Below are 26,644 nucleotides of genomic sequence, written 5' to 3' on the forward strand. Positions count from 1 at the left end.
CCCCAGCTCCTTCAGATTTGCTTTCTAGTGCAAACCCTTAACAGTGACCTCAGCAGTATCAAGAAAGAATAACTTCCCAAATTCATGGAATGCATGGCAATCAAATTGTCTCTTTACTGTTGTAAGCAATATAAAAGTAGAAGATATCGTTAAAGCTTGATGGAGTCACTAGTAATGTACTTACTACTTTTTGGTATCATGGTGGTGATGTATGTGAAAGCTGTAAGGAGTAATATTGTAGGTGCAGAGGAATGCACAACTCTTTTCACATATTTCCCTTCCTTAGTATTTTTGGGTGGAATATATTCTACTGCAGCATTGCCCACCACTGAACAGTGCTAATTGTTTAAAATACTTGAATCGCAGAATATATAGGCATGTGGGTAGCAAGGCATATAGGAATCATCTGTTTACTACACATCCTGGCCTGCAGTTTTTATTTTTATGGAAATTTAGGTTTATACATCCACACGGGTGCACATATGTCCCACTCATGAAGTCCTCAAATTTTCAAACTGAAATTGACACTATATGGGAGTAATTTGTTGTGAAATACCTAAGTAGAGCCCTGCAAATCTGCACATCTCCACTTTAAATCCACAGGCATCTAGATCCATAGACGTCAATGGGGATATCCACAGCTCATTTTTGCGAATACAGATGAGGCTGTGGATACAAATTTTGTATTCCCCCAAGGCTCTATCTGTAAGAGAGCAGAAGTATTTTTCTGTATTATTGATATCCAATATGACAATATCACACAGTACTCGCATCTTATTGTGAGCAGATCAGCATTCATGCAGCATCATGCAGCCATCACAAAGCCATCAAAGTATGTATTCCATGGGTTTTGCTCCATAATTCCTTTGGGCCCCATCCTTCAAATTCCCTTGAGACAAAAGGTAAGGATTACAAATGTAAGGAAGTTCCCTGTTTAGCCTTTCAGACTACTTCAGTAAGCTTTAGTGCCCTTGTGGTGTAACTAAGCTTAAAGTTAAAAGATATTTGCTTCTTTGAAAATGTTGAAATTACAGCTGAGCTATTTCTAATATGTCATATCCTGATCCATATACACTCTGTCTGTTGTCTGCACTCAGATAATCTGTTTTGCTATTTATTGTTGCTGAAGGAGTGTTTGAGGCAGACCTCATCTACCAACAGCTGAAAGGTGTCTTTTTCTCTTAAATCAGCGGTTCTTAACGTGAGGGATGCGCACCTCCCCAGGGGAGGTGCAGAGGGGATACAGGGGAGGTGTGAGGTGCCTCCCAGAAAATTTATTGCAATTGCTTTCTCACTGTATAAAATTCTAAAGCTTAGAATTCTTTATAATTAATATTAAAATTACTAACATTAATTGCTTATTCATTAAATATAGGGGACCTTGGGGCAAGATCGGACACTTAAGAGAGTGTCTACTTTCACCATTAGAGCTATTTGACTGCATTCCACCAAACAGCTTTAAACTGGTTACAGCAGAAACTAACATCTTGCTAACAGTGTTACATTTTGATTGGCTGATGCAACAAGAGGTGATATTTTTTCCCTTAAGGCTGACACTTTTAAAAAAATTAGCTCGAACACAGTATTGCGCCTTTGTAGAATTACTACAATCTTCACACACATCCCGCACCTCGTTCACACCTGTTCAAGGTCAGGCGTACCACTTTCTCTTGCATCATGGTGTATTGTCATGTACTTTGTCCACACGCACTGGTTCAGTTAGCAGTCTGTTTTCGGCGTGAGTAGTTGTTTTTGCATTTAACTCTACCACGATCGATAGTTTAGTTCACATTTTTGTGTCCCCTCAAGAAGATGAGAAAATGTCAAAGGAAATACAGTGAGGATTATGTGAAATTTGGGTTCATGTGCTTTTTTGACCGTGATTGAACCAAAAAAGCCTCAGAGGTTTTTATGTGCAGGAGTTCTCTGTAATGATAACGTAAGGTCTGCCAGACTCCGAGAGCATTTTGCAAATGGGCACCCAGGAAATTCTGGAGACTCGCTGGAGTCGCTGAAGCAGAAGAAAGCTCAATTCCACTCATCAGGCACTTTACCCAAGTTGGGTTTTGGATCTACTCAGAAACCACTCCTTGAGGCCTCCTACAAAGTGGCATATCTCATCGCAAAGAACAAAAAGCCTCACACAGTCGGTCAGACTCTGATCAATCCTTGTGCTCTTCAAATGGTTGAAGTTGTTCTCAGAAAGCAACAGAGGAAACAGATCACTGAAATACCTCTGCCAAACAACATCATCAGTTGTCGAATTTTGGGTATGTCATCTGATATTTGGATCAATTCATGGAGGAACTCAGTGACTCTGCCCTTTGGACTTCAATTGGATGAAAGTACTGATGAGGCGCAATGCAGTCGGCTCTTGGCTTTTGTGAGATACGACACCAAAACGTGCATCAAAGAAGAGTGAACCCCTGTTGGCTACCACAAAAGCTGCTGATGTGTACCAGCTAATCAACGAGTTCTTTTCAAAAAATGGACTGGACTGGAAGGTGAAATTGGGCTTCATATGCACTGATGGTGCACCTTCCATGCTGGGGAAGAAATCTGGCTTTGGAGCTTTGGTGCAGATGAAGGCCCCACAGTTGGAGGTCATCCACTGTTTTCTACATTGTCATGCATTGGCGTCAAAAACTCTTTGTCCAAGACTGAAATCAGCCATGGATAGCGCTGTGAAAGCAGTGAACTTCATCCGATCTCAAGCTTTGAACCACAGACTCTTCAAAATATTCGCCAAGAAGTCGGAGATGCTCGTGAAGTATTGTTATATCGCACAGAAGTATGCTGGCTTTCACATGGAAGAGTCTTCACTCATGTTATGGAGGTTAGAACTGAGAGCAATGTTTCTTTGAGAAATGGAAAACAAACTATGTGAAGAGTTTGAAACCCAAGGTTTCATTGCATCATTGGCCTGTCTTGCAGATATAGTCTCACAATTGAATGACCTCAACATTTGACTTCAAGGGTCGGAAGTGACTGTTCTGGATGCAAATGAGAAGATTGCTGCCTTCCAGCAAAAACTGGCTGTTTGGAAGGGAAGTGTGGCAAAGAACAATTATGCAAATTTTCCTGCTCTGGATAACGTTCTTCTCTCTGGAGAGGGTTTGTTAGAGACGGTCCCAGATTGGATTCAAGGTGATATTTTGAGGTATCTGGAAAATCTCATGGACTCTTTTGATAATTACTTTGTTAAAGACAAATTGAAAAATTAGTGGATTTGAAATCCTTTCACCTTTAATTTGGACTTGATGGATGATGCTGACATGCAGAGGGATGACCTCATCAATTTGCAGAGCAAAGCTTTGCTGAAGCAAGGATTCTCCAGTCAAAATCTCAAATAGCTGCCTACCCAGTTTTGGCAGAGAAAGCTCTTTCAGCCTTGATTCCACTTTCTGTAACCCCTCTCTGAGAATCTGGATTTTGAACATTGGTCAGTGTGAAGACAAAGGCTAGAAACTAGTTGGAGCCAGGCATGACATGCGCCTAACATTGTCCAAGACTGTCCCTTGAATTTCTGTCCTTACTGACAGAAAGCAGCAACAGCCATCTCAGTAAGGTGGTCCTGAAGAACTTTTTTAAATTTATTTATTTTTATATTTTTAGTGGATGTGAGGAGTTGGCTAGAAATAAAATCTCTTTATCATCTTAATTGTCTTGATTGGTTCATTGATTACTTTGGGGAAGGATGGGAGGTGTAAACGTTAAGTTCACTTTCAGCGAAGGTGTGAGGGCAAAAAGGTTAAGAACCCCTGTCTTAAATGGAGGAGTGGAATATAATAATGTCTATGCATATAGAAAGTAATTTTGAGGGGGCATTGTTTCGCCGATTGCATGGAATGAGCTTTGGGGAGCTGTCTTAAACAGGAGTTAAGGGCAATTCTGTTATCATAAAAACGAAATACGGAATTCAGATACAGAAGTGATGGGGTATAAGGACTTAATGTTAGTTTACATTTGGTAAGTACCTCAGACAGATTTAAATTAATTAATTTAAATTCAAGACAATAAAATCCCACTGAATTCTTTATTGTTTGGTGTCTAGCTGTGTCTCTAATTCAAATATGTGGGAGTTGTAGTTGGCAGTATTTTGGGATATTAAGTACATGCAAAGATTATTCAGTTCATTAATACTGAAGGTAGATGAATCTGAATAAGTAGAGGGTTGTGGTCTTTCTAATCAGCTCAGGAATTACACTCCATACATAAGGGCAACACGTTTATCACACAAAGACCTCTGTGTACACAGTTAATGCTCAGAATTACAAGGCTGACATCAGGAGTAAAATTAAAAGATAAGAGGAGCAGGGTCATGGAGAGCTTGGCAGGTAAAGACAAGAACTTGGACTTCATACAAAGACAGCAACACAGAAAACCAGTGGAAGAGTGTTTGTGGGGGCTAGGTGGAGGAATTAGGGAGGCTGATAAAAGAGGAGATTCCAATAACTAAGACGGGATATAAAGAGTGGTTTACGAAAGTTTTGGTCCATTACACATGTTTTATTTCAGCATTATTGCTACTCCTGTGCTTGAGCCACCTGTGCTTCACTCCTCATAATGTATTTTGTGAAAAAAGTCATCTTTAAGTTACAATAACTTTGCAAAGACGTGATTATAGTTTTCAGACAAGATTTTGTAGTGTTGCTGTTGTGTTAAAAAGCAAATCATTTTGGCTTTTCACTTCTTGTATTTTATAACAAAAACTCAAAAACCCTCCAAAGACTTTAAATATACATAATTTCCAGAAAAGTAGACACATGCTTTCAGTTTGTAATATCCTATGTTGTCCTATACTTAGTTTTGACTGTACCAGATTAAAAATAACATAGTTAGCTGTTCCAAAATTAGCTTTGACATAGTATTTCAGAACACCATAAAACAACTGTATTACCTGCAAAGAATATCTATAAAGATCTTAGTTATGTAATAGTCTTTCTCACACGAAAAATCTCCAAAACTGAAAATGGACAATAGAAACTAATCATGATGCTAAAAAACAATAATGCAAGAGCACCAGTGTTGTGCTTATTTTCAATTACTTTGAAATATTGTGGGCTACAGCTATGCTGGAAAGTTTTGTCGACAACCTGTGGAGCATTCACATACAAAATGCATTTTGTTGACGGCATGTCAACAAAACTCAGCACATTTGCTGACACGTTCTCTCTCTCTCTCTCTCTCTCTGGCATGAGGCATAAGGCTTTTGTTGATAGACTATTGACAAAAAAGCCCTGTGGGTGTTCTGGGGGTAACTTTTGTTGACAGAACGGTCCTCCATAGCGCCGACCAGCTGGCCAGTGGGGATGCCCTGTCCGCAGCAATCACAACTCTATGTCCTCTGCCTCCAGCCACTCTTAAAGCTGCAGAGAGCCCCACAAATCCACTAGCAGCAAGCTGAGAGAGTGCAAGTAGAAGCATGCTCGGTGGCTGCCCAGCACACCTCAGACCCACTGATGAAGACCTATTGGTGAAAACTCAGCACCCCGAGTTCACCCAGGGCCCTCGAGGAAACAGCCCGAGGGGTCCCTGGACCCATCCTTGGGTGCCAAGTGCAGAACCCCATCCTGAACTGGCCTGGAGCTGGAGGCCCTGCTCAGCTTGTAAGCCGAGGAGGACATTCTTTTAGACCCATCTGCAAAGAGGCACGATGCCCTGGCATACGCCCGCCTCGCTGCAGCTCTAGCTGACCATGGACACCCTGACTGCACTCTGGAGCAGGTGTGGGCAAAGATCAAGGAGCTGCAGCAGGGGTACTTGCGGTCCTGGGTTGGGGGCAGTGACAGCCACCTGCCCCTATTACTCTCAACTTCTTCAGCTCCTGAGGGGCAAGGGTGGTGCTTCCTGCACAATAGCTGTGAACAGTGTGGAGAAGGCCCTCCCACTGCCACCAGAGCCATAGCAGCTGGGGACACCACCCAGGGGCACAGCCTGAGCTGAACACAGACCCCAAGTCTAGCCAGGGGACCATCACACTCACCGTGGACTTGGGCCCCTTCAGCGAGGTGTTGTCCAAAGCCTCTGTGGACCTCTGGGGCATCATCTGGTGAGTACCCCACAGGTTACACGCTGCAGGCTGTGGGAGCAGAGAGACACATGGGGCGTGCTGCCTGACTCATCAGGCTGGCCCAGGTAGGACACCAAGGTGCAGACACAGCTTGTGCAAGCATGCATCTAGCAGCATATCCCACTGAGACCCAGCAGGCAGTCCCCAGCAAGGGCGCCAGCTTGCTGCCAGCCCCATGGGAGGCTGGACTGGGCACAGAGCCCTGGGGAAGGTAGGGGCAGTTGCAGCCCATCTACCCTGCCATGGCTGGGAGTGGGCCAGCCACATGGAGAATGGCCTGACCCCACAGACACCACCAAGGAGTGCACCCCTGGCATGAGGGCACAGCTGCAAGCAACAAGCAGCATCCGTCCCCATGGACAGCACCATGGGCCAGCCCCAGGGAGGGCCAGGCTGCACCTAGGCTAACAGATATTTTGGAGCACAAGCTTTTGTGGGGAAAGACCTGCTTCATCAGATGCGATGTAGTGGAGATTCCAAAGACAGGTCTAATTATGCATGTCTCTGGAATCTCCACTACATTGCATTCGGCGAAGCAGGTTTTTGGCCACAAAAGCTTATGCTCCAAAAAATCTGTTAGTCTAGAAGGTGCCACAGGACTTCTCATTTTTTCAAAGAAGGTGGTATCTAGGAGGCTAAATCTTGATAGTCGTTATCACCACAGCATGAGGACTGTGGTATATGTGATGTGTATATCCAAAAAATCTTCCTGGTGTATCTGATTTCAGGTCCTGAGAAAAGCTTACTAGCTTTGTTCTCCCTGCTTAGATAAAATGTTTAAGCATCTTTTTTTCTGTAAACTTTGGAATTGAGGTTTTTTAAATAAAACCAAATTAGTTTCTCTGAGTAACTGCAGGCGGTATTACTTTGGTCATTCTTACTGTGTTCTCATGACATTCCAGAGCAATACTGTTCAGCCTTTCTAGCTATGGTTCTGCGTGTTATTGCAGTCAGAAGCATTCTTTGGAATGTGATTTTTTTTTTGTTTTGTTTTGTTTTGTTTTTTAAGGAAGAATATACAAATGTGTAACTGAGTCACCCCTGTAAGGCATGTTGTATAGGTTATTTGTAGGTGACCATCCATCCCGAATTAGGCGAGACGGTCCTGTATTTGGGACACCAAAAAGGCATCCCGACTTCTTTTTTAAAAGGGATGGATTGTCCTGTATTTGGGACCCCCCCCCATTTTTCGCCGGCAGCTGTGCAGAAATCACTTCCCTGAGCCTCGGGGAAGCAGCAGGAGCATGGGCAGGTGCCTCTTCCCCAGGGTTTGGGGAGCACTAGCAGCTGCAGATTCCAGAGGGGCTTCAGGGCAGGACTGGTGGGTGCTGCCTCCTTCCTGGTTCCCTGGAGCTGGGAAGAGCCGCCCCTCCCGCCATATCTTCCTGTCCCATATTTGGGGGCAGGGATATATGGTCACCTTATTTATTTGGGCTCCTGACCCTATGGTCTTACTCCACCCCTGCATTTATATTATCCCTTCCGCAGTGATTTTCTTGATTTAAAAACTAAACTTAAAGTAGGGTCAGACCTCAGCCTGGGCAAAACAACTAGTGATCTGTTCATTATACTGTGGAGTTGTATGCTGCGTAGTTCAAACATTCTGAAGTTGTCAGTTACATGAGAAAGGAAATCCTAGTAAGTGCTGAAATACTCCTTGTGTACAGAATCATAGAATCTTAGAAGAGTAGGACTGGAAGGGACCTCGAGAGGCCATCGAGTCCAGCCCCCTGCCCTCATGGCAGGACCAAACACTTTCTAGACCATCCCCGAAAGCCATCTATCTAACCTCTTCTTAAATAGCTCCAGTGATGGAGATTCTACCACCTCCCTTGGCAATTCGTTCCAGTGTTTGATCACCCTGACAGTTAGGAACTTTTTCCTAATGTCCAACCTGAACCTCCCCTGCTGCAATTTCAGTCCATTGCCCCTTGTTCTATCCTCAGAGGCAAGGAAGAACAAGTTCCCTCCCTCTGCCTTATGACACCCCTTTAGATACCTGAAAACTGCTATCATGTCCCCCCTCAATCTTCTCTTTTCTAAACTAAACAAGCCCAATTCTTCCAGCCTTTCTTCATAGGTTATGTTCTCTAGACCTTTGATCATTCTCGTTGCTCTCTTCTGGACCCTCTCCAATTTCTCCACATCCTTCCTGAACTGCGGTGCCCAGAACTGGACACAATACTCCAGCTGAGGCCTAACCAGCGCAGAGTAGAGCGGGAGAATGACTTCTCGTGTCTTGTTCACAACACACCTGTTAATGCATCGTAGAATCATGTTTGCCTTTTTCGCAACAGCATCACACTGTTGACTCATATTTAGCTTGTGGTCCACTATAACCCCTAGATCCCTTTCTGCTGTACTCATTCCTAGGCAGTCCTTTCCCATTCTGTATGTGTGACACTGATTTGTTCCTTCCTAAGTGGAGCACTTTGCATTTATCCTTATTAAAACTTCATCCTGTTTACCTCAGCCCATTTCTCCAGTTTATCCAGATCCTTTTGAATTATGGCCCTATCCTCCAAAGAAGTTGCCCTGTTTCTACAGGTGCTGAATTAAAGAGAGCCAACTTTCTTCAGTCTGAGAATTTGCAATTTTCTTTTTGTGGAGTGGGTAGCTGGATTCATCGTTTAATTAGAAACCAAGTCGGGCTAGGAGTCGCACAGAGGCTAGGAGTCACTCGGGCTGAAGGGGGCTAAGGGGGCCTCACTCAGGGGCTAGGGAAGTCACACTCAGGGGCTGCAGGGGGCTAGGGGAGTCACGCTCAGGGGCTAGGAGTCACTCACAGGCTGGAGAGAGCTAGGGGAGGCACATGGAACCCCCACAGCTGGAAGCTGGTGGGGGCACAGAGCTCCGGCCGGCAGCACCAGCTACGGGAGCTCTGCTGGGGTCTACAGGGACCCCATCTCCTGCAGAGGCTGGAAGCCAGGGAACTGATCAGCTCTACCCTCCCTTCTTCGCAACCTCGGACTCGGGCCCCCACCTTATCTGAGCTAGGCAGTGCTCCTCAGGTATGCACTTCTCTGCCCTGCAGCTGAAATGGTTCTGAATTTAATTAATTGTCTTAACTGCCTGACAGCTGTTAATCCAATTCAGAAGTTGAGAACCACTTCAGGAGCGTGAATGGCTTCTTAATAGCCACCTGGGGAGCTGCCCAGCCTAGCCAGCAACGCTTTTGAAATGTAATTGGGACCCATAGGTTGGAAAACCCTGCTCTAAATCAGCACAGCCTTTTCCTTACACCCTTACCAGAAGTTAGTGAAAGACGCCACCGTTATTGAGGTCAAGACACCTGCTCCATAATTCTAATGATTAAGGTAACATGTAGAAACACCAGCTATTGTTACTAGCACCTTTCTTTAGGAACTGCTGATGCTTCATGAGGACTGCTGACAGGGCCTGGTGAGGGGGAGGCAGAGGGGGCAATTGTCCTTGAGGCCTGGTAATACAAAGGGCCTGGAGCTCCCAGATGCTCACTAGGTTGAGGAAGGGCCTTAGCAGTGGGTGGACTTACTTCCACCCACTTCCCAGCATCCAGATAGTACTATAGTGATGGCAGCTAGCGCCCTGGGACCTTTAAATCACTGCCAGAGCACCACAAGCTGGTGGGGTGGTGATGCTGTGGTCTGGCCAGTGCTGAGGGCTGACTACCAAGGTGCAGAGCAGCCTCTCCTCCCAACCTTGCCCAGTGGCCTGGTGAGACCATCAGCCCTGCTGCGATTCATACACAAAGGCCAGTTCAAACAGTGGAAGAAAACTTCAGTTTGTTCTGTTCTTTGGAGAAAATGTGAACTTAAAATAACTCATCACCTTTTATTTTCACCAAAAAAAAAGACTTATTACTATTCCAATATATTAATGGGGTTTGGTATAGGAAAAAAATCCTTTTTTCTAATTGGCAGTGTGATTTCTGTCCGACCTTTCCTTCTGTTCAGCCAAGTTACCAAGCGACAACATTTTTAAAAAGATGATTGAAATTCTAAAGTAAGGTACTAATAAATGAGGATTTGTAGTAGCCTGGTAAATGGTTGTTGAGTCCTAGAAAATACTTAAGGAATATTCTATGTGGCAGATCAAAGGCATCACACTGTAGGAGACTGATAAGAGGGCAGAGGCACCGGGAGCTGGGTGAGTGGTTTTCTGTTCCCTGAATAAAAAGCATTTGAGGTTCATTAAGAGCTGGCCTGGAGCAGGCTAAGTAGATACCTGTAGCTAGTTAAGGTTGATGAGCTACCTTAAAAGGTTTTACCTGAGGGAACCTGGGGGAAGGAGAGGAGGAACACACCAGAGAGAAGTGACTGGGAGAACTGAGGTTTGGAGGAAAGGGAAAACTCCAGCCTGGTACCAAGTAGAATGTGCCAGAGCGGAGTGGTGGGAAAAGTAGCCCAGGGAGAAGGCTGCTGTAATTGGGGTGGAGGAAAAACCCCATCAACTGCCTCTATTTAGGATCCCTGGGCTGGAGCCCACTACTCTCCTCCACACCCTGGAGAACTGCTCCAACAGAGAGATGTCGAGCCAGGACCGTTGGAAGGGTCTTGCCCTATACAAGTGACTTGCCTGTAATGAGACTGGCTCAGGAAGTGAAGACCAGAGGCAGTGGGAGGGTTGCTGGGAACCTCTTAGGCAAATGAAAGGAAGCTGCCCTGAAGCATGGGATCCAGAGGGCACAACCAGAGCTCTTCCACACTGCCTGTAATAAAGATGGTGAGTGGGCAATTAGAGGAGAGTTACAGAGACTGAGACCCTGTAAACCATGGGTGTCCAACCTTTTGGCTTGCCTGGGCCGCATTGAGTGAAGAGGAATTGTCTTGGGCTGCATATGAAATATATAATATAGGTAATGTATATAAATCACATAATAATGTTAAAAGTTTACAATCTTGTGGGTCCGCATTACTAGCTGTCCAGGGCCGCATGCGGCCCGCGGGTTGGACACGCCTGCTGTAAACAAACAGTTATTTTTCCTGGAGAGTATCAGAAGAATTGCAGCCCTTGTCTAGCAGGTCGCAATGCTCACCCTTTCAAAAATATTATAGATTATAACCCTATAAAATAGTGACGATAATTTACTATGGACTGTACAACAAATATGCTTTGTCATGTTTCCATTTAAAATGTAAATAAAACCAATATTAATAATCCTTTTGACGTAGCTTCTTCACAATAACTTTTCCACCCGCAAACTACACGAATTCTTCTGGATACAGAAGGCTGTCTGGGAGTTTGGCTCCTGTTCTATCTGTGTCTTGTTCCCAAGTGCAGGATAGAAAAGCCTGCAGGCTGCCCAAAACTTGACTGGGTAGCTGGGAATTGCAAGAATACATCACGCTCTAGCCACACTTCTTGCCTGCCTTTCCCTGTTTCCAGTATGCTCCCTCTCCTGAGCAGGGTTAAGTTAGTGGACTAGGGCTACAACTCTCTCCATTGTCCAGGCAATGATTTCATTCTGATCTCCATATGAGTAGTTCTTACCCATGCAGTAGTCCTATTTGTGCAAGTAAGGTCATTAATATATCCCTGATTCATCATGTCATGGTTTTTACCCCCACAGGATATGGCTTTTGTACGAGCTAAGTTCTGACATTAGCGGGAGATACTGCAGACTCCTATCGTTTATTTTTGTTTGTTTTTTTCCCCCCGGAAAACTATTTTTATTAACCTACTTTTAGAAGAAGTACGTGGTCAGCAGCAGCTGTAATAGTAACAAATTGTGGTTTGTTCTTAATACCACACCCTCATTTCCACTTCTTGTGGTAAAATGTTCATCTGTGGTCATTTACAAAAAATATTTACTGTTGAAGGGAAAATGTGTTTTTTTTCCCCTAAAATAAATCTTTTTTTTGAATGTCTAGAAAGAAAAAAAATGTTAGCAGTGGGGAGGAGTCAAGGAAGTACTTCATTTACAAAAGCATAACAGCTCATGAAAATGTTTGTAATTTTGACAATGTATGGGAAGTCTAAATGTTAATGATTAACACCGTAGGACCTTTGCTTAGAAATAATGAAGATTCTAAATGGAATGTTTTTAACAAAAGTGCAGTTTTAGTCCCAGTGCGCCTAACAGTTATGCTTAAAAGTAAGCTTGTGCATAGGAGTAGTCCAGTTGAAGTCAACAGGATTATTTTTGTGAGTAAAATTATAGTAAAACCCCGATTTACGCAATTTCATCTTACGTGTGACTTGGATTAACGCGAGTCGAAATCAGCAGTGGAGTCAGCCAGGCGGTGCAGCGCTCCGCCTGCCAGGTTCAGCCTCCAGCTTCCCCAGCTGGGGGAAACTGAGGAGCAGCCGCGCTGCTGTGCCGGTCCACCCCATAGTCTGCCCTCCCACCACTTGTAGGAGTTGGGAAACTGACCAGCACTGTTGCACTGGTCAGTTTCCCGCCTCCAACAGAGTGGCGGGGAGCAGGGAATTAAGTGGCAGCTGGGCTCTCGGCTCCTCTCCACTTGTGGGAGCCAGGAAACTGACCAGAGCTGCTGTGCTGGTCAGTTTTCTGGCTCCCAGGAGTGGTGGACAGTCAGAGGTAAACTGTCCAGTACTGCTGTGCCTGGCTTTGGGCTCTCTACCACTCATGGGAGCAGGGAGCCAGGCACAGCCCAGATGGGGGGCCCATCCCAATTTACGTGAATTTTGACTTGTGTGGTTGCTCAGGCAGACAACCTACTTATAAATTGGGGGGCTTACTGTATATCACTGTGTAATTTATGTGCTTGTTTGCAGAAAAAGAGTGTTTTAATAATTATTCTGTGGTGTTTTTTTTTCCCCCTCTTATAGCAATTTTATACAGCTCAAATATGATACACAAATACTGGTAGCAATTGAAACAGCATTTTTCATTTGTAAGTTAGAGTTCATAATAAATTTAATCTTAAATTACAATAATATAAAGTTTAAAATTAGTTTTACAATACCTCAGTCTGATTTAAATTATTTTTTAAATCAAGTGAATTTAATCACCTTGATTAAATTGCTCCCCCTGCAGTCATGACTGTGGGTGCTCTAATCCTTTTTTCAATCCTATTACATTCTTTATCTCTGATAGCTTAACCTTTAAAGTTTTACTGATCAGGGATGCTAATTTTTCTTTTTTCTATAACATGTCCCTGCGGTAAAGATCCATTTAACAGTTGTAGAAGCAAACATTATCAGGAATTGTGAAGACTGGAGTTGAATCTTTCTCCATGAACAGGTAAAAGTTGACAAGTACTATTTAAATTGCTCATTGGATCACAGTTTCCTTCACTCAAATCCAGAATTTTCTGATTCCTTCCCCTGTCCCAGTATTTGGTCTTCTGCTAAAGAGCAATGTTTTTCCCCCATATGCTAATTTATATAATGTAATTTGAGGCAGATGGGGGGATAATAAGTAAAATCTGGGGTGGGGTGATCTCCTTAAGGGGATCACACAGTCCTATGTGGTCAGGTATCTTACTCTTCTTGAAATCTAGCTTTAACACCAGTGACATGAGTTTATAGCCCATGCATAATGCATCATAATCCTGGCTGTTGCAAGGACAGGCTTGGATGCCAAATAAGTCTTTATTTCCTGTTTTGTCATTTGGCAATTAGAAACCCACTTCAGTATGAGCTGGCTTCTGTATCTCATATTCTTAGTCGGCTGTGAAAATGTGTAGGAGTTCATGCTGTAAATACACAAGCCGTCCTTTATTAATCCTGAAGATTTTGGGTGGCAGCATAGATATCAGAGTTTAATTTTTCCTATGATTTATCTGTAGCTTCAACTTGATAGGCAGGCACTTGCACAGGTTTAACCAAGATAGAGGAGTTCATACACCCGTCTATAGTTGGACTTGTTCTCAGTAGGGGTGGCTGGTGCTGAGGCTACTTTAGATGGTTTTCACTTACTGTGGCAGTGCCTGTTGGAGGTGTGCTGAGCTAATTTCATTTGGGAATCGTTTACACCAGGAGCATGCCAGTAAGAGTAGTACTGAGCTGATCTCATCTGAATGTCACTCTGTCAATCCAAGGTTAATCTCCTGGAGTTCTCTGAGATCAAGAAATAAACTGATGCCAGAAAGGAAACATTGCGATCGTTTTGTCTGACCTCTGCATAACACAGGCCAAAGAATTTCAACTAGTAATTCCTGGAAGGAATTTGTCCTTTCCTTCCATTTTATTTAACCTCTTAACTTTGTGTCTTTTCCTGTGCAGGTTGGTAACAGATTTGGTACTCTTCAGTGCTATTTGCATCCTGTGCCATTTATTTCTCAGTATTCTTCTCAAGTTGCAAATAAAATGCTTAGACATGTCCATTTCTGTCTGCTGTGTGGAAGAGATGATTGGAATAAATGACAAGTCAAAAGGATTAGTTTAAAGTTTGGTTTCTAAATCATCTGTATTTCATGAAAATCAGTATTTTATGAGCCGATGCATGGTGGAAATGCTACCAGATTATGAACATAACTTCTTTTCTTGCGATACCTAGAATGACTGAAATGGTGCTTTGTACTGCAGGTGACACTATGTGCCTCAGGATGATGAGATTAACTTTGCATTGTAAAAAGTAGTTGTTTGAGTAACTACTAATTATTGTATTTTTAATGGGAAAGTATTTTACGTGAATTGTTGGTTACTACATAAATCTTTGTCTCCAGGGTAGTTTGAATCAGATTATAAAGATCCTCCTCCTTCAGGTGGAAGCTGTTATATTGGATTCAATTAGATTTAAAGGCCTATGAAGATGTCTGAATGCCAGTGCTCAGGGAGACCTACAATAGAGAATAGTGAATTCTCTTCACAAAGCTTCAGAGTAGAAGAAACAACAAGCAGTCCTGTGTCACCTTTATAGACTAACAGATATTTTGGAGCATGAGCTTTCGTGGGTAAAGACCTGCTTGGTCAGATGCATGAGTGTGGGGGTTCCAGAGGAGGGTTTAAAGGAGGAGTCTGTCCAGGGGAGGGCCAGTGTTGACAAGGTCTGTTCAGTCACAGAGGATGTGGCCCATTGTCAGCAGTTAATGTGGAGTTGTGAACATCAAGAGAGGAGAAATCAGGTCAGTTCAGTCAGGGAGGATGCCTCCCATTATCAGTAGCTGATGTTCAAGAGCAGAGAAAGTAATAAATAACTGATCTTTCTAAGCAGTTGGCAACCATACAAACATAATCACACAAACCCAAAGGCCATTGCACTGCCTCTTCTCTGACCCCAACTCCACACACTCCATTCTCCCGCTCTCTGTCATTCATGCTGTCCCACTCTCATTCGCTTTCACTGGGCTTGAGCAGGAGGGTGGGCTGCGGACTCTAGGCTGGGGCCAAGGGCTTTGGAGTGTGGGTGGGGGCTTTGAGCTAAGCCTGAGGCACACAGAGTCACAAGATCATTTTCACAGACTTAAGTTGCCTTTTACATTGCACGGGGTCTCTCAAATTTGGCTCTACTGCCTGCTTCCTTCCGTTGGTTGCGATGGCGGGGCAGCAAGCCAAATGGCTGAGCAAAGGCACTGCAATCCCATATGCCAATTTGCAATGTCTGGGGGGACAGGGGAGGCAAAGAGGGCAACTTCCCCAGGCCTGGTGATTCAAAGGGGTGTAGCAGCAGCAGTGGCCGGAGTCCCAAGCCCTTTAAATCACTACTGGAGCAGCATGTGCTCCATGTGGCTCTCAGGACTGGGGTGGGGGTGCCAGTGCTGCCCTCTGGGTAGTGCTGAGGGCTGGCTGCCCACCCCACCCCTTCCATGGTGCAGAGCCAGCCCACACACACCTTGCCCAGGGGTCCATGGAAGCTGTCAGCTCCCTGGTCTGGCACGGGTAGCTGGGCTCAAAGCTGGGGACCCAAGAGCAATCACTGCCCATGCCTGGAGTGAGCTTAGTGCCGCCTTCTTTTCTAACCCCTCCTGTCTTGGGGCCTTCTCACCTCACTGGAGCAGGTTAGGATTGCAGCGGGCTGGCATGTAAGGTGCTGCTGCAGGTGGTCATTGCTCCCTCATTTGCATATTTTGTAATCAAAAATCAGAATCCCTAAACCCATGAGTTTTACTACATTTATAATGATTGCTGTATGTTAAAAAAACAAAACCGAATAAGCTAGGACAAATGTACAGCCCTAACAATGGCTAAGGGCCAGTGAGGGAGCTTAATAAATTAGCAAGGGAATAACAAATTAATCCAAGAACGATTAGAGATGACTGCATCAGATATGGTTATTGCCAGTTAATTGTTTCCAGCTAGGATCTCCACAATCTCTGTGTGTTGCTACCTCACCTTATTGTAGAAAATCAGAAAGTTCTGGGTTAAAGAATTAGTATGGAATACTTATTTTTTAAACTCAGCATTTTTTAACAGCTACAGATGGCTTGAAATGGGTAAGAGTAATATTCTAATGTAAAAGGGAACTTAAATCTGTGAAAATGAGGTTCAGCTACTAGAGTGAAAGTCTGTGTGGATTTCAGACTCCTCCTATGATAATTGACTTGTGTCTTGACATTTTACATGGCATTCTCTTGAACTGTCTAGTGAGATAAAGGGCAGATATGCTATGAATAGGGAGCCTGTTTCTGCCTCAGAGTTGAGACACATTGTTTTTTATTCTCAACTTTGTCATTTTCATTGCAAATATTAAAATTTCACGGTTTAAGATTATGGAACAAGCGCAGATCAGTTTTAATTTAGCAACATGTGCATTGGATGCTATTGAGCGTAATGTACCAATAGTGCATATATTGACAGAATTAATCCCTGTTTGAAGAATTTATATTTTTATTGTAACATAAATCTGCTCATATATTGTATTATAACATAACCTTTAATTACATGATCACGTACTATTTTCCAGCAATCTGCATTTTTATCCTAGTCACAGAATGAGGCAGTGGTGGTTAGGAATGTATCACAAGTTGTATAGTGAATGCGGCTATTGTATCTAAAACTCCTACCACATTTGGTTTGTAAGTCGAAAGTCATGTAGTAAGAGTCACAGACACAGGCAAAATGGCCTACACTTTTAACCTCTCAGTAAGATGTAGTTTTCCTCAGTAATGAGATGCTAAAGGCATATACGTAATTAATAATACCAATCAATAGAAGAGGTGAATGTAAGAATCATGGTTTCTTGGTTCCCAGCATATTGCACCTTCCCCTAGGCCAGGGTGGAGAACCTTTTCTCTATCAAACACCAGTGACCCATAGAAAATTCAGGTGAGGGCCACACACAACCCTAAGAGAAGGAAGGAGTCTCAGGGCTCGCTCCTCAACAATGAGGTAAGGCAGCGCTCGGAGCTCCAGCCCACAGCAGGGTGCAGAGGTTGAGGAGGCAGAAATGGGAGGTTCAGGGTGCAGGAGGAGGCTCTTGACTGGGGTAGGGGTGTGAGGGCTGTGGGTGGGGATATGAGCTCTGGGGTAAATCCATAGATGAGGGGTTTGGGATGCAGGAAGGGGCTCCAGGCTGGAGCCAAAGGATCTGAAGTGCTGGAGTGGAGTCGGAGCTGGGGCATGGGTTTGTGATGCGGGGGCTGGCAGGAAGATAGGCTGCAGGAGGGCTTCTGACCTGGGGCAGGAGGTTCAGGGTGTGGGTTCCAGATGGGTGGTGGTTATCTGGGGCAGCAGGACTAAGGCAAGCTCCTTGCCCTGTCTCTGTGCTGCTCCCAGAAGTTGACCCCATGTTCAGCCCCTAGGTCGAGGAATGAGGCAGTTCTGCACGGTGCATGAGGGCTGCGCCTGCAGGCGCTGCTTCTGCAGCTCCCATTGACTCTCATTCCCAGCCAGTGGGGGCTGAAGATCTGGTGCTGAGTGTGGGCACAATGCATGAGGCTTCCCTCATCTCCCCTACACCTAGGGACTGGGCCACAGGGAAATGCCAGGGCTTCTGGCCTGCGACATGCAGATTTGCCCTAGGTGAGATGACATTAAGAGGTGAGCTGGATCTGGCCTGCAGACCAGAGGATTGTCAGACCTGACTTGTGCCAAAGTGTACTTTGATGGAGGAAAATACCAGGGAGGAGGAGATGAAGGATGACTTTTCTTCTGTCCTGTTGGGAAGTACAGCTACACGTACGGGCTCAGGAGGGGTTGGGGGTATTCTATATACAGTGCTGGTAATATGTTACGCAGTTTTAGCAGTCAATCTGTAGCAAGTGCTATTGGGAAAAGACAGACAAAGTGGTGATTTTCAGGATCTTATAGCTCAGCACAATCTGAATATGAATTTTCATGGAAAAGGCAAAAGGCACATCTTCACCTCCAGGACTGTCCTACTGCCAAACTTCAAAGTACTGTTGCAAACCACATAAATATTAGAGCTCATTTAAAAAAAATTATAAAGGAAACTTTTTTATCATGGAGAAATCTAGATAAGCTAAGTATTGGGGTCACTATCATTCTCCATGTAATAAGTGTATATATTTCAGCATTTAAAATTTTCAAAATGTGGAGCAAACATGGCCTAATTAATTTCATAGCACCTTTGCAAGATAAAGAAGCGTTATCTGTCGTTTGCAAACAAGAAAATAAAAGAACTTTGGCCACTGAGTTATTTGACAGGACAGGCACTGAACTGACTCCTCAGTCTGAGTACCTGTTCTCTCATCAGTGGTCTAGAAGTGTAGCCTTTACATAGGAAAATCATATTTGCTACAAGTCTGACATATGACTGACCATGAAAACTGAGGTAGAGCAGTATTTGATAATCCTGACTAGGGTACATCAGGAGCTCAGATACCAGGTAAGCATTTTATGCTGTTTTGCTAGTTAATGTTTGAGAAACTTTTCTTCAGAGAATTCAGAAGCTGAAACAAAGAATCAAATCTCTATTGAAGAAGTGGAGTTCAGTCAGTGTGGTTGTGTTCATTTGTTGGTAGAGAAATCTCACTTTGATGATCTTACTGTTTCAGCTGGCCTTGCTGAATTTTTTCCTCCCTGAAGAAAAGTTTCATCTTGAAGAAGAAAGCAGGCACGGCCGCCGAAATAAAAGGAGTAGAAGTAGTGAAGGACCTGATGGTGAGTTTGCCTTCATTCCTCATACTTCATTTTCACAAGCAAGTTTTCCAGATAGTGGCTATGCAGTGGATTGTGTACATTAACAAGGCAGCTACTGTCTCTCATTGCAGTGCCTCCTGGAGCTTATTTGGCTTCCAGCTCACAAGTACCAAAAGTTCCTGTTTCCACGCTCCACCAGTGTAATAAATTATATTCAAATTAATACTATAACCCATTGTTATTTGCCCCAATTGTACTTATTTTTAAAATCCTCGCTGAGTCAATAAGGGTCGTCTTGGTGTCTAACAGTCATTTACTGCCTTTGCTCCCTACTTCCTTAAAATCAATGTTCAATAGGTGGTGTGCAGTCTGAGCAACAGCACTGCATTACAGAATGGAAATAGAATGTAATTGGGATGCCATGGATGGTCATGCAAAACATGAGTCCAAGCTCCACGCCATTTAATGATCGTTGAGTGTTTATGTACATATGTATTGTACTTCAGGTGTGTGTGTGCAGACAGTGAACTCAAGCAAGATACTTTTGCTGACTGTGAGGAGTTCTCGATGGACAAAGTTAGCAAGCTACTGTATGAAAGGGAAAAGAGGTTAAGGTGGTAGAAAAGGTTTTAAAATAAGTCTGAGAAGTTAACAGGGTTTATAGGTTTATGAACCAAAGGAGGGAATGTGCTACAAGGTAGCCTACTTGAGGTAGGAATGAAATGTATAGTGGAGAAAGATGTTAGATTCCCTGGATTTTCTCCAGAAGGTCTTGACCACCCTAAAGCCAGAGTTGTTGAGAGGAATGGGAGAGGACCTTGGATCAGGGTTATAAGTTGGTGAAGAAAGGTCTAAATTTCAACTGTGAATCAGAGAGAGGAGACCCTGACATCAGCGTTGATGAGGGAGCTGAAGAGAGTTTTGAGAGCCGTAGAGAAGTCTGAAATGTTGAAACTGTTTTCTCCTTGATTCAAAACCACAGCTATTAAATGTTTCCTTTTTATGAAAACTGTTACTGTTAATATTGCTGCTCTCCCGCTAAATGGTTTAAAACTGACAATAAATTGGAACAGGGGAGGAAAGTGTCCCTTAATGAGCTTTCCCAACTAAGTTATCATAAAACTGTCAGTAATTTCACTTTGTAATAGTAAAATGTCATCTGTTAGGCAAAAGGGGAAACCTTTGCCTCAACCTGGCACTGCCACCAGGTGCTTTCTTCTTCCCTTGATAAGAGTGAAACTCATATTGATGACATCTGAAAGTATGCAGAGAAATGATCACTCCATTTGGCACCATAGTCAAGAAAAAATAAAGGTATTCAATTTATATAATGATGTTTTCTAAGCTAGCCAAACTCTGCTGATAGTTTGGTTTTTCCCATCTATTGTTAGGTTTCCTCTTTTAGCCCTCAGACCCCATAAATTGTTCCTCCCCCAAATGATTTTACAATTTCACCGTAATAGTTGTTTCATCGTGGCCATATTCCAAGACATAACTTAAACCACTGTGAAATCCCTAGGATCTTTTCTCCCCAAAATGCTGACAAATATGTTTTATTTGGATGAGATGCAGTGGGTGATTTCAACGGAATCAGAGAACCATAAGACTAGAAGGCCACATCAACACTAGGAAGTTCTTTCAAAATACTTTTGATCCCTGTTTGATGTATGGACACACACTTTCAGAAGGGATCGTCTGGAAGTACTTACTTCAAAAGATTGCTGTAGTGTAGGTGTAACTGAAGGGACCTAGGGAGTCATCTAGCTCAGTCTGTGGCACTCATGACAGGACCAAGCACAATCTAAACCACCTCCAGAAAGTGTTGGTCTAACTTGCTCTGAAAAATCTCTAGTGATGGAGGTTCCACAGCCTCCCTAGGCAAGTTATTCCAGTGCTTATCTAACTTGGCAGGAAGCTTTTCCTAATGTCCTACTTTAACCCACCCTTGCTGCAGTTTAAGCCCATTGTTTCCTGTCTGAACCTCAGAGATCGAGGATAATTTTTCTGCCTCCTCTTTGTAACAACCTTTTAAATTCTTGAAAACTGTTTTCATACCACTGTCTTCTCTTCTTCAAACTACACAAAAACATTTTTTTTCAATCTTCACTCATAGGTTGTGTTTCATAGACCTTTAATCGTTTTTGTTGCTCTTCTCAGGACTTTCTCTTTGTTCACATATTTCATGAAATTTGAGTGCCCAAAACTGGACACACAACAGACCTCAAAACACTCCTGATCCACAAACCAGTTAGTCTATATTTTAATGGAGTGGACCATTCTGTTAATGACTTAAGAGTTTGCATCTTATTGAAGAAGATTTTTCATAGTGCTTTGGAAAGAGAGACTGCTGAACTCTCTTTCATATTCAAATTTGACACATTAATATGTGGTTTGAACTGGGATGCAAATTTTCTGGGACACTATTGGGGGTCTTTTGCCTACTTGGCTTAATCTAATCGCGTGCGCGCGCGCGCACACACACACACACACACACACACACACACACACACACACACACACACACACACACACACACACACACACTGCCCCTCTGCTCTCTGATTTCCTCACCTTGATAATTTTTCTTTTCTTTTTTTTCTGATTTGTCGACCTTGATTACTATTTTTGGTTCTCTGTGCCTTTAAATATTGAGTCTGTTCTGGTATAGTGATGGTCTGAAGTGGGTCTGTCCCATGAAAGCTCACCTGATAAATTATTTTGTTAGTCTTTAAAGTGCTACTTTACTGCTTTTTTGTGCTGAAAACTGGACACAATATTCCGGTTGAGGCCTGATCAGCATGGAAGAGAGCAAAAGAATTATTTCTCATGTATTGCCTGCAGCATTCCTGCTAATACATCCCACTTTGGTATTTTGCGTGTTTTTTTTAAAAGCAGTGTTGTACTGTTGACACATGTTTAGCTTCTGGTCCTTTGTGACCCACAGACCTTTTCTGCAGTACTCTTTACTAGGCAGTCATTTACCATTTTGTATGTGTGCATCTGAGTGTTCCTTCCTAAGTGGGGTACTTTGCATTTGTCCTAATTGATTTTCATCCTGTTTATTTCAAACCATTGCTGCAGTTTGTCCAGATCATTTTGAATTTCAGTCCTATCTTCCAAGGCAGCTGCAACTCCTCTACCTAGCAAATAATTTGGTTATTTTCTCCCTCTGTCTGAATTCAAAGATTAATTTTAGGCTAGTGAAAAGTTTGTTGGTGTTCTTTTTGAAAGAGGGAGAGAAGTGTCCAATGAATCACAAAGGAAGAATGTCACGTTTTTTGTGATATTGGCTTCTGCACTAGTTTAACGATGAGAGAGTTGAGCAATACAAAGAAACCATAAATAATGCTAAATTGGTTGTTGTTTAAATAAACCATGTTTGAAACATTTGTTCTCTGAAGAATCTTTTAAAAACAAAAGAAGATAAATGTTCAAAGTCCAAAAGGGAAAAGATGCGCTCTTGTAAGAGCTCATTAACATTAGCGATGAATTAATTTGTAAATCTTCAAGCAGACCCACACAAGCAGTAAGAATCCAAGATACTCAAAAGTGTGGAAAACAGTATCTTTGCTGCTATCATAATCCATCCAGTCTATTATTAAACTGGCTATAATATTTATAGGTTTCCAGTAGCACCTACAATGTGTGTTATGCTCTATAAATATAAAAGAAAATACAGCTCTGATCCCAGAGACCTTACTATACTCCCAAATCTTTGCTTCTGACCAGGAAGTTTAGCGTATGGGTAAGAGATTGTAAATACAGTAAGAATCACGATGTGATGGGTGCAGTTACAGAAGACCCCTTGGGATGTTCCCTGATATGCTGATCAGGACACTGACACTCTCCTTCTTGCTCTCTGGGACTCCCTAACACCCTGACCTACTGAGCCAGATTTTCTGGTCTCCCCGAGTCAAGGCACAGATTTTGAGTTCCCACCCCTATTACAAAGCACTGAAGACACTGATTAACCACAGTCCTAGGAGGATGCAATTCTAGGGCACAGCGCCCATTAAACCAACCATCAAAATGGATGCAAACTCCAATTAAATCCGTCTGTCTCCATCAAAATCTAGTCCAAGGTGGAGATTGTCACAGGAGTGAACCACCTGTCCATGTCCTTTTTAAGTAATCAGCCAGGCCCTATATTGCAAGGCCTTTTTTTTTCCTCCATCTCCTTGTGGCCAGCACCCTTTCTCCCCTAGCTCTCAGAATGGCCATTAGTGCTATGGGCAGCCAGAGTAAGTTAGAGAAGACTATTATTTCTCTTCATTCCAATACAGAAGAGCCCTAAGATGGAGATAGAGTGCAAAAGTGGTTTAAAGCCACCCATACAAACAAGCCATCCAGCCTGAGTTTCACATAGTGTTCCTTGACTGCAGTTGAGGCCTTTATGGTTAACTTTTTAATTTTTTTTACCATTTCATTTCTTTTCTTGTAGAAACTGACTTATTCTGTTTACTACTGAGCTTTGTTGATGCCTATTTATTTCTACATTATTATATGATCTATAATAATCTGTTTACTATCCACTCTACCTGCCCGCTAATTGTGTTTTAATCCACAAATAGCACCTCCTTTTTTTTTTGTGGCTCCTTTTTGTTTAGGTATGTCTGTTCTGTCGTCATACCACTGTAGCTCCCAGATTAGCAAAATCATTTAGGGACTGATAATTAACAACAGTTGTGCTTTCAAAAAAACACAGAGAGAATGTGGAGCTAGTCCACTTTTACATAAACTGTGTCTGAAGTGTTAGATCGCTGTTTCCAGAGTAACAGTGAAAATGCTGCTGGCTCCAGGCTATTGAAGCCAAAATATGGGAGCAGCATAGTTGAAACTTCAGTGACAATTCTGTGCTCTGGCTTTTTGGAGGGGATGGTGTTCTAAATAGTGACAGACATAATGTCTTACAAAGCAGATGTCAACAGGCCATTTTGGGAGGAAAAACTCCTCTCTTAAAACTACAGCCTATTCTGCTTTTATCCTCTTGACCAGTTAGATCCTTGCAGTCCTAGTTTCCTGGTTTCATTTTCCCTTCCTAAACGTTGTAGGATCCATACTGAATGGGGAAGGTTACCTAGTGATAGAAGATGTGGAAAAAGCTGAAATGCTGCATTTTTGCCCCTGTCTTCACTGACAAGGTCAGCTCTCAGACTGCTACAGTGGGCAGCATAGTGTGGGGAGGAGAAGAGGAGTCCTCATTAGTGAAAGAACAGGTTAAGGTCTATTTAGAAAAGCTGGACATACACAAATTCATTGGGCCAGATTTAATGCATCCAAGGGTGCAGAGGAAGTTGACTCGTGTTATCACAGAGCCATTGGCCATTATCTTTGAAAATTCATGACGATCATGGGAGGTTCCAGACAAGTGGAAAAAGACGAATGCAGTGCTCATCTTTTAGAAATGAATGGGGGAAAATCCAAGGAACTACAGACTGGTCACTTGCACCTCTGTACTCAGAAAAATCACAGAGGGGATCCTCAATAAATCCATTTTGAATCACTTGGAAGAGAGGGAAATTATGAGGAATAATTCAGTATGGATTCACCAACGGCAAGTAATGCCTGACCAACCTGATTGCCTTTATGAGGAGGAAATTGGCTCTGTGGATATGGGGAAGGTGGTGGACGTAATATACCTGGACTTCAGCAAATCTTTTGATACAGTCTCTCACAATATTCTTGCCAGCAAGTTAAAAACTATGGACTGGATAAATGGACAGTAAAGTGGATAGAAATTTGGCTAGATCATGGGGCTCAACCGGAAGTGATCAAGGGTTTGATGTCTGACTGGTGATCAATATAAAAAGGAGTGTCTCAGGAGTTGGTTCTGAGGCTGCTTTTGTTCATCGTCTTTATTAATGACCTAGATGTGCAGATGGAGTGCACCCTTAGCAAGTTTGTGGATGACACCAAGTTGGGAGAAGAGGTCAATATGATGGAGGTTAGAGACAGGGAGGCCTAGACAAATTGGAGTATTGGGCCAAAATAAATGTAATGAGGTTGAACAAGGACAAGTACAGAGTCCTTCACTTAGGAAGGAGTAATCCTATGCACCGATAGAGGTTGAGAAGCGGCTGGCAAAGCAGCAGTTCTGCAGAAAAGGACATGGGTTATAGTGGATGAGAAGCTGGATGTAAGCCAACAGTGTGCTGTGGTAGCCAAGTAGACTAGTGACCTACTGTGGTGCATTAGTAGGAGCATTGCCAGCAGACCTAGGGAAGTGATTATTCTCCTTTATTTGGCACTGCTGAGTCTGCATCTGGAGTATTGCATCCAGTTCTGGGGCCCCCATTACGGAAAGGATGTGGATGCACTGGAGGAGTCCAGTGGAGGGTGACCAAAATGACTGGGGGCAGGGAGCTGGAGTATGTGCCTTATGAGGAGAGGCTGAGGGATTTTGGCTTATTTAGTCTACAGAAGAGAAAAATGAGTGGGGATTTGATAGCAGCCTTCAACTACCTAAAGAGGGTTCCAAAGAGGATGGAGAGAGGTGGTGCTCAATGATGACGGAATGAGAAACAATGGTCTCAGGTTGCAGTAGGGAAAGTCTAGGCTGGATATTAAGAAAAATTATTTCACTAGGAGGTGGTGAAGCACTCGAATAGGGAGATGGTGGAAACTCCATCCATAGAGATTTTTAAGTTCTGGCTTGACAGAGCCCTGGCTTGCATGATTTAATAGGGAGTGGTCTGGTTTTAGCAGGGGGTTAGATTTGATGACTTCCTGAGGTCTTTTCCGGCCCTGTGATTCTATGATTTTTCATATTAAATTTTGCAAGAAACAGTGGTTTTCCTACCCTATATTTTGAGGCTAGGAAGAGTCTCAGCAAATTTTGATTTAAGAACAGCTAATGCTCTGCCTCCTTTCTTGGCAACTTTCTCACTTAGGAGAGCTTTGTATGGGGGGCTGAGTGGTGTTGACTTCATTGGATCAGGACATTTTTGTTTAAGACTGCAAACCTCTCCTTGCTGAGATATTAGGAGGTAGATCAGCATCAGTAGGTTTACCTGACACCTTGAAAATAGATATGCCACTTTGCATGGCTCTGCCCCTCTAATAAGGGTCAGACTTTATCAGTGGGAGTTGGTATGGTCTCTCTTGTCAGGAAATGGTTTGTCAACTGTCATACTCATGTGAATTTGCTTTTTTTGTTCTATTGTTTCCTTCCTTTTTGCCTCTTAGAAAGAAATACCTTGAGTATATTCCTATGCTGAAAAGCAGGTTGTGCTGAGAACTCATTGTTTTCTGTGATTATGCACTATAAAACTATTTTGCCTCAAGCTTTCTTACTCTAGTGCCTACTTGTCCATTATTTCTTCTTCATGTAATGATGATATAGGGTTTTAATATATAACTCTCCCAACATCAACTTTTCCTGCTCATTTGCCCTTCTTTAAGAGAGAGAGCCATGCAACTCAAGAGGCATAGACCAGTAAGTTCCTTTGTGTTAGATGTTGGAACAAGGAGTGCAGGAGGAGCTGCAGCACCCCCTGACTTTTAAATGATTTCCACTATATGGAGGGTTTACAGTTTTGTTCAGGACTTTCAGCACCCTCACTATAAAAATTACTCAAGCACTCCAGGTGTTAGCCACCTGAAATCCCCCAGAGTCCCTGAATTCTTCCAGAGAGACTTAGT

General features: G+C 43.1%; 1 protein-coding gene across 8 annotated transcripts in view; it reads left to right on the forward strand.

The window, feature by feature from the left end:
- The window catches only part of EDA (ectodysplasin A), a 170,625-nt gene that overhangs the window by 72,446 nt on the left and 71,535 nt on the right, over positions 1-26,644 (forward strand). For all 8 annotated transcript variants that reach the window (XM_075008024.1, XM_075008027.1, XM_075008031.1 and 5 more), the window contains exon 2: positions 18,919-19,024. In XM_075008024.1, the coding sequence (XP_074864125.1) occupies positions 18,919-19,024 (106 nt within the window). The remainder of the gene's footprint in view (positions 1-18,918; positions 19,025-26,644) is intronic.

The sequence above is a fragment of the Carettochelys insculpta genome, chromosome 13 (assembly GCF_033958435.1).
Source record: "Carettochelys insculpta isolate YL-2023 chromosome 13, ASM3395843v1, whole genome shotgun sequence".
Classification (NCBI taxonomy): Eukaryota; Metazoa; Chordata; order Testudines; family Carettochelyidae; genus Carettochelys; species Carettochelys insculpta.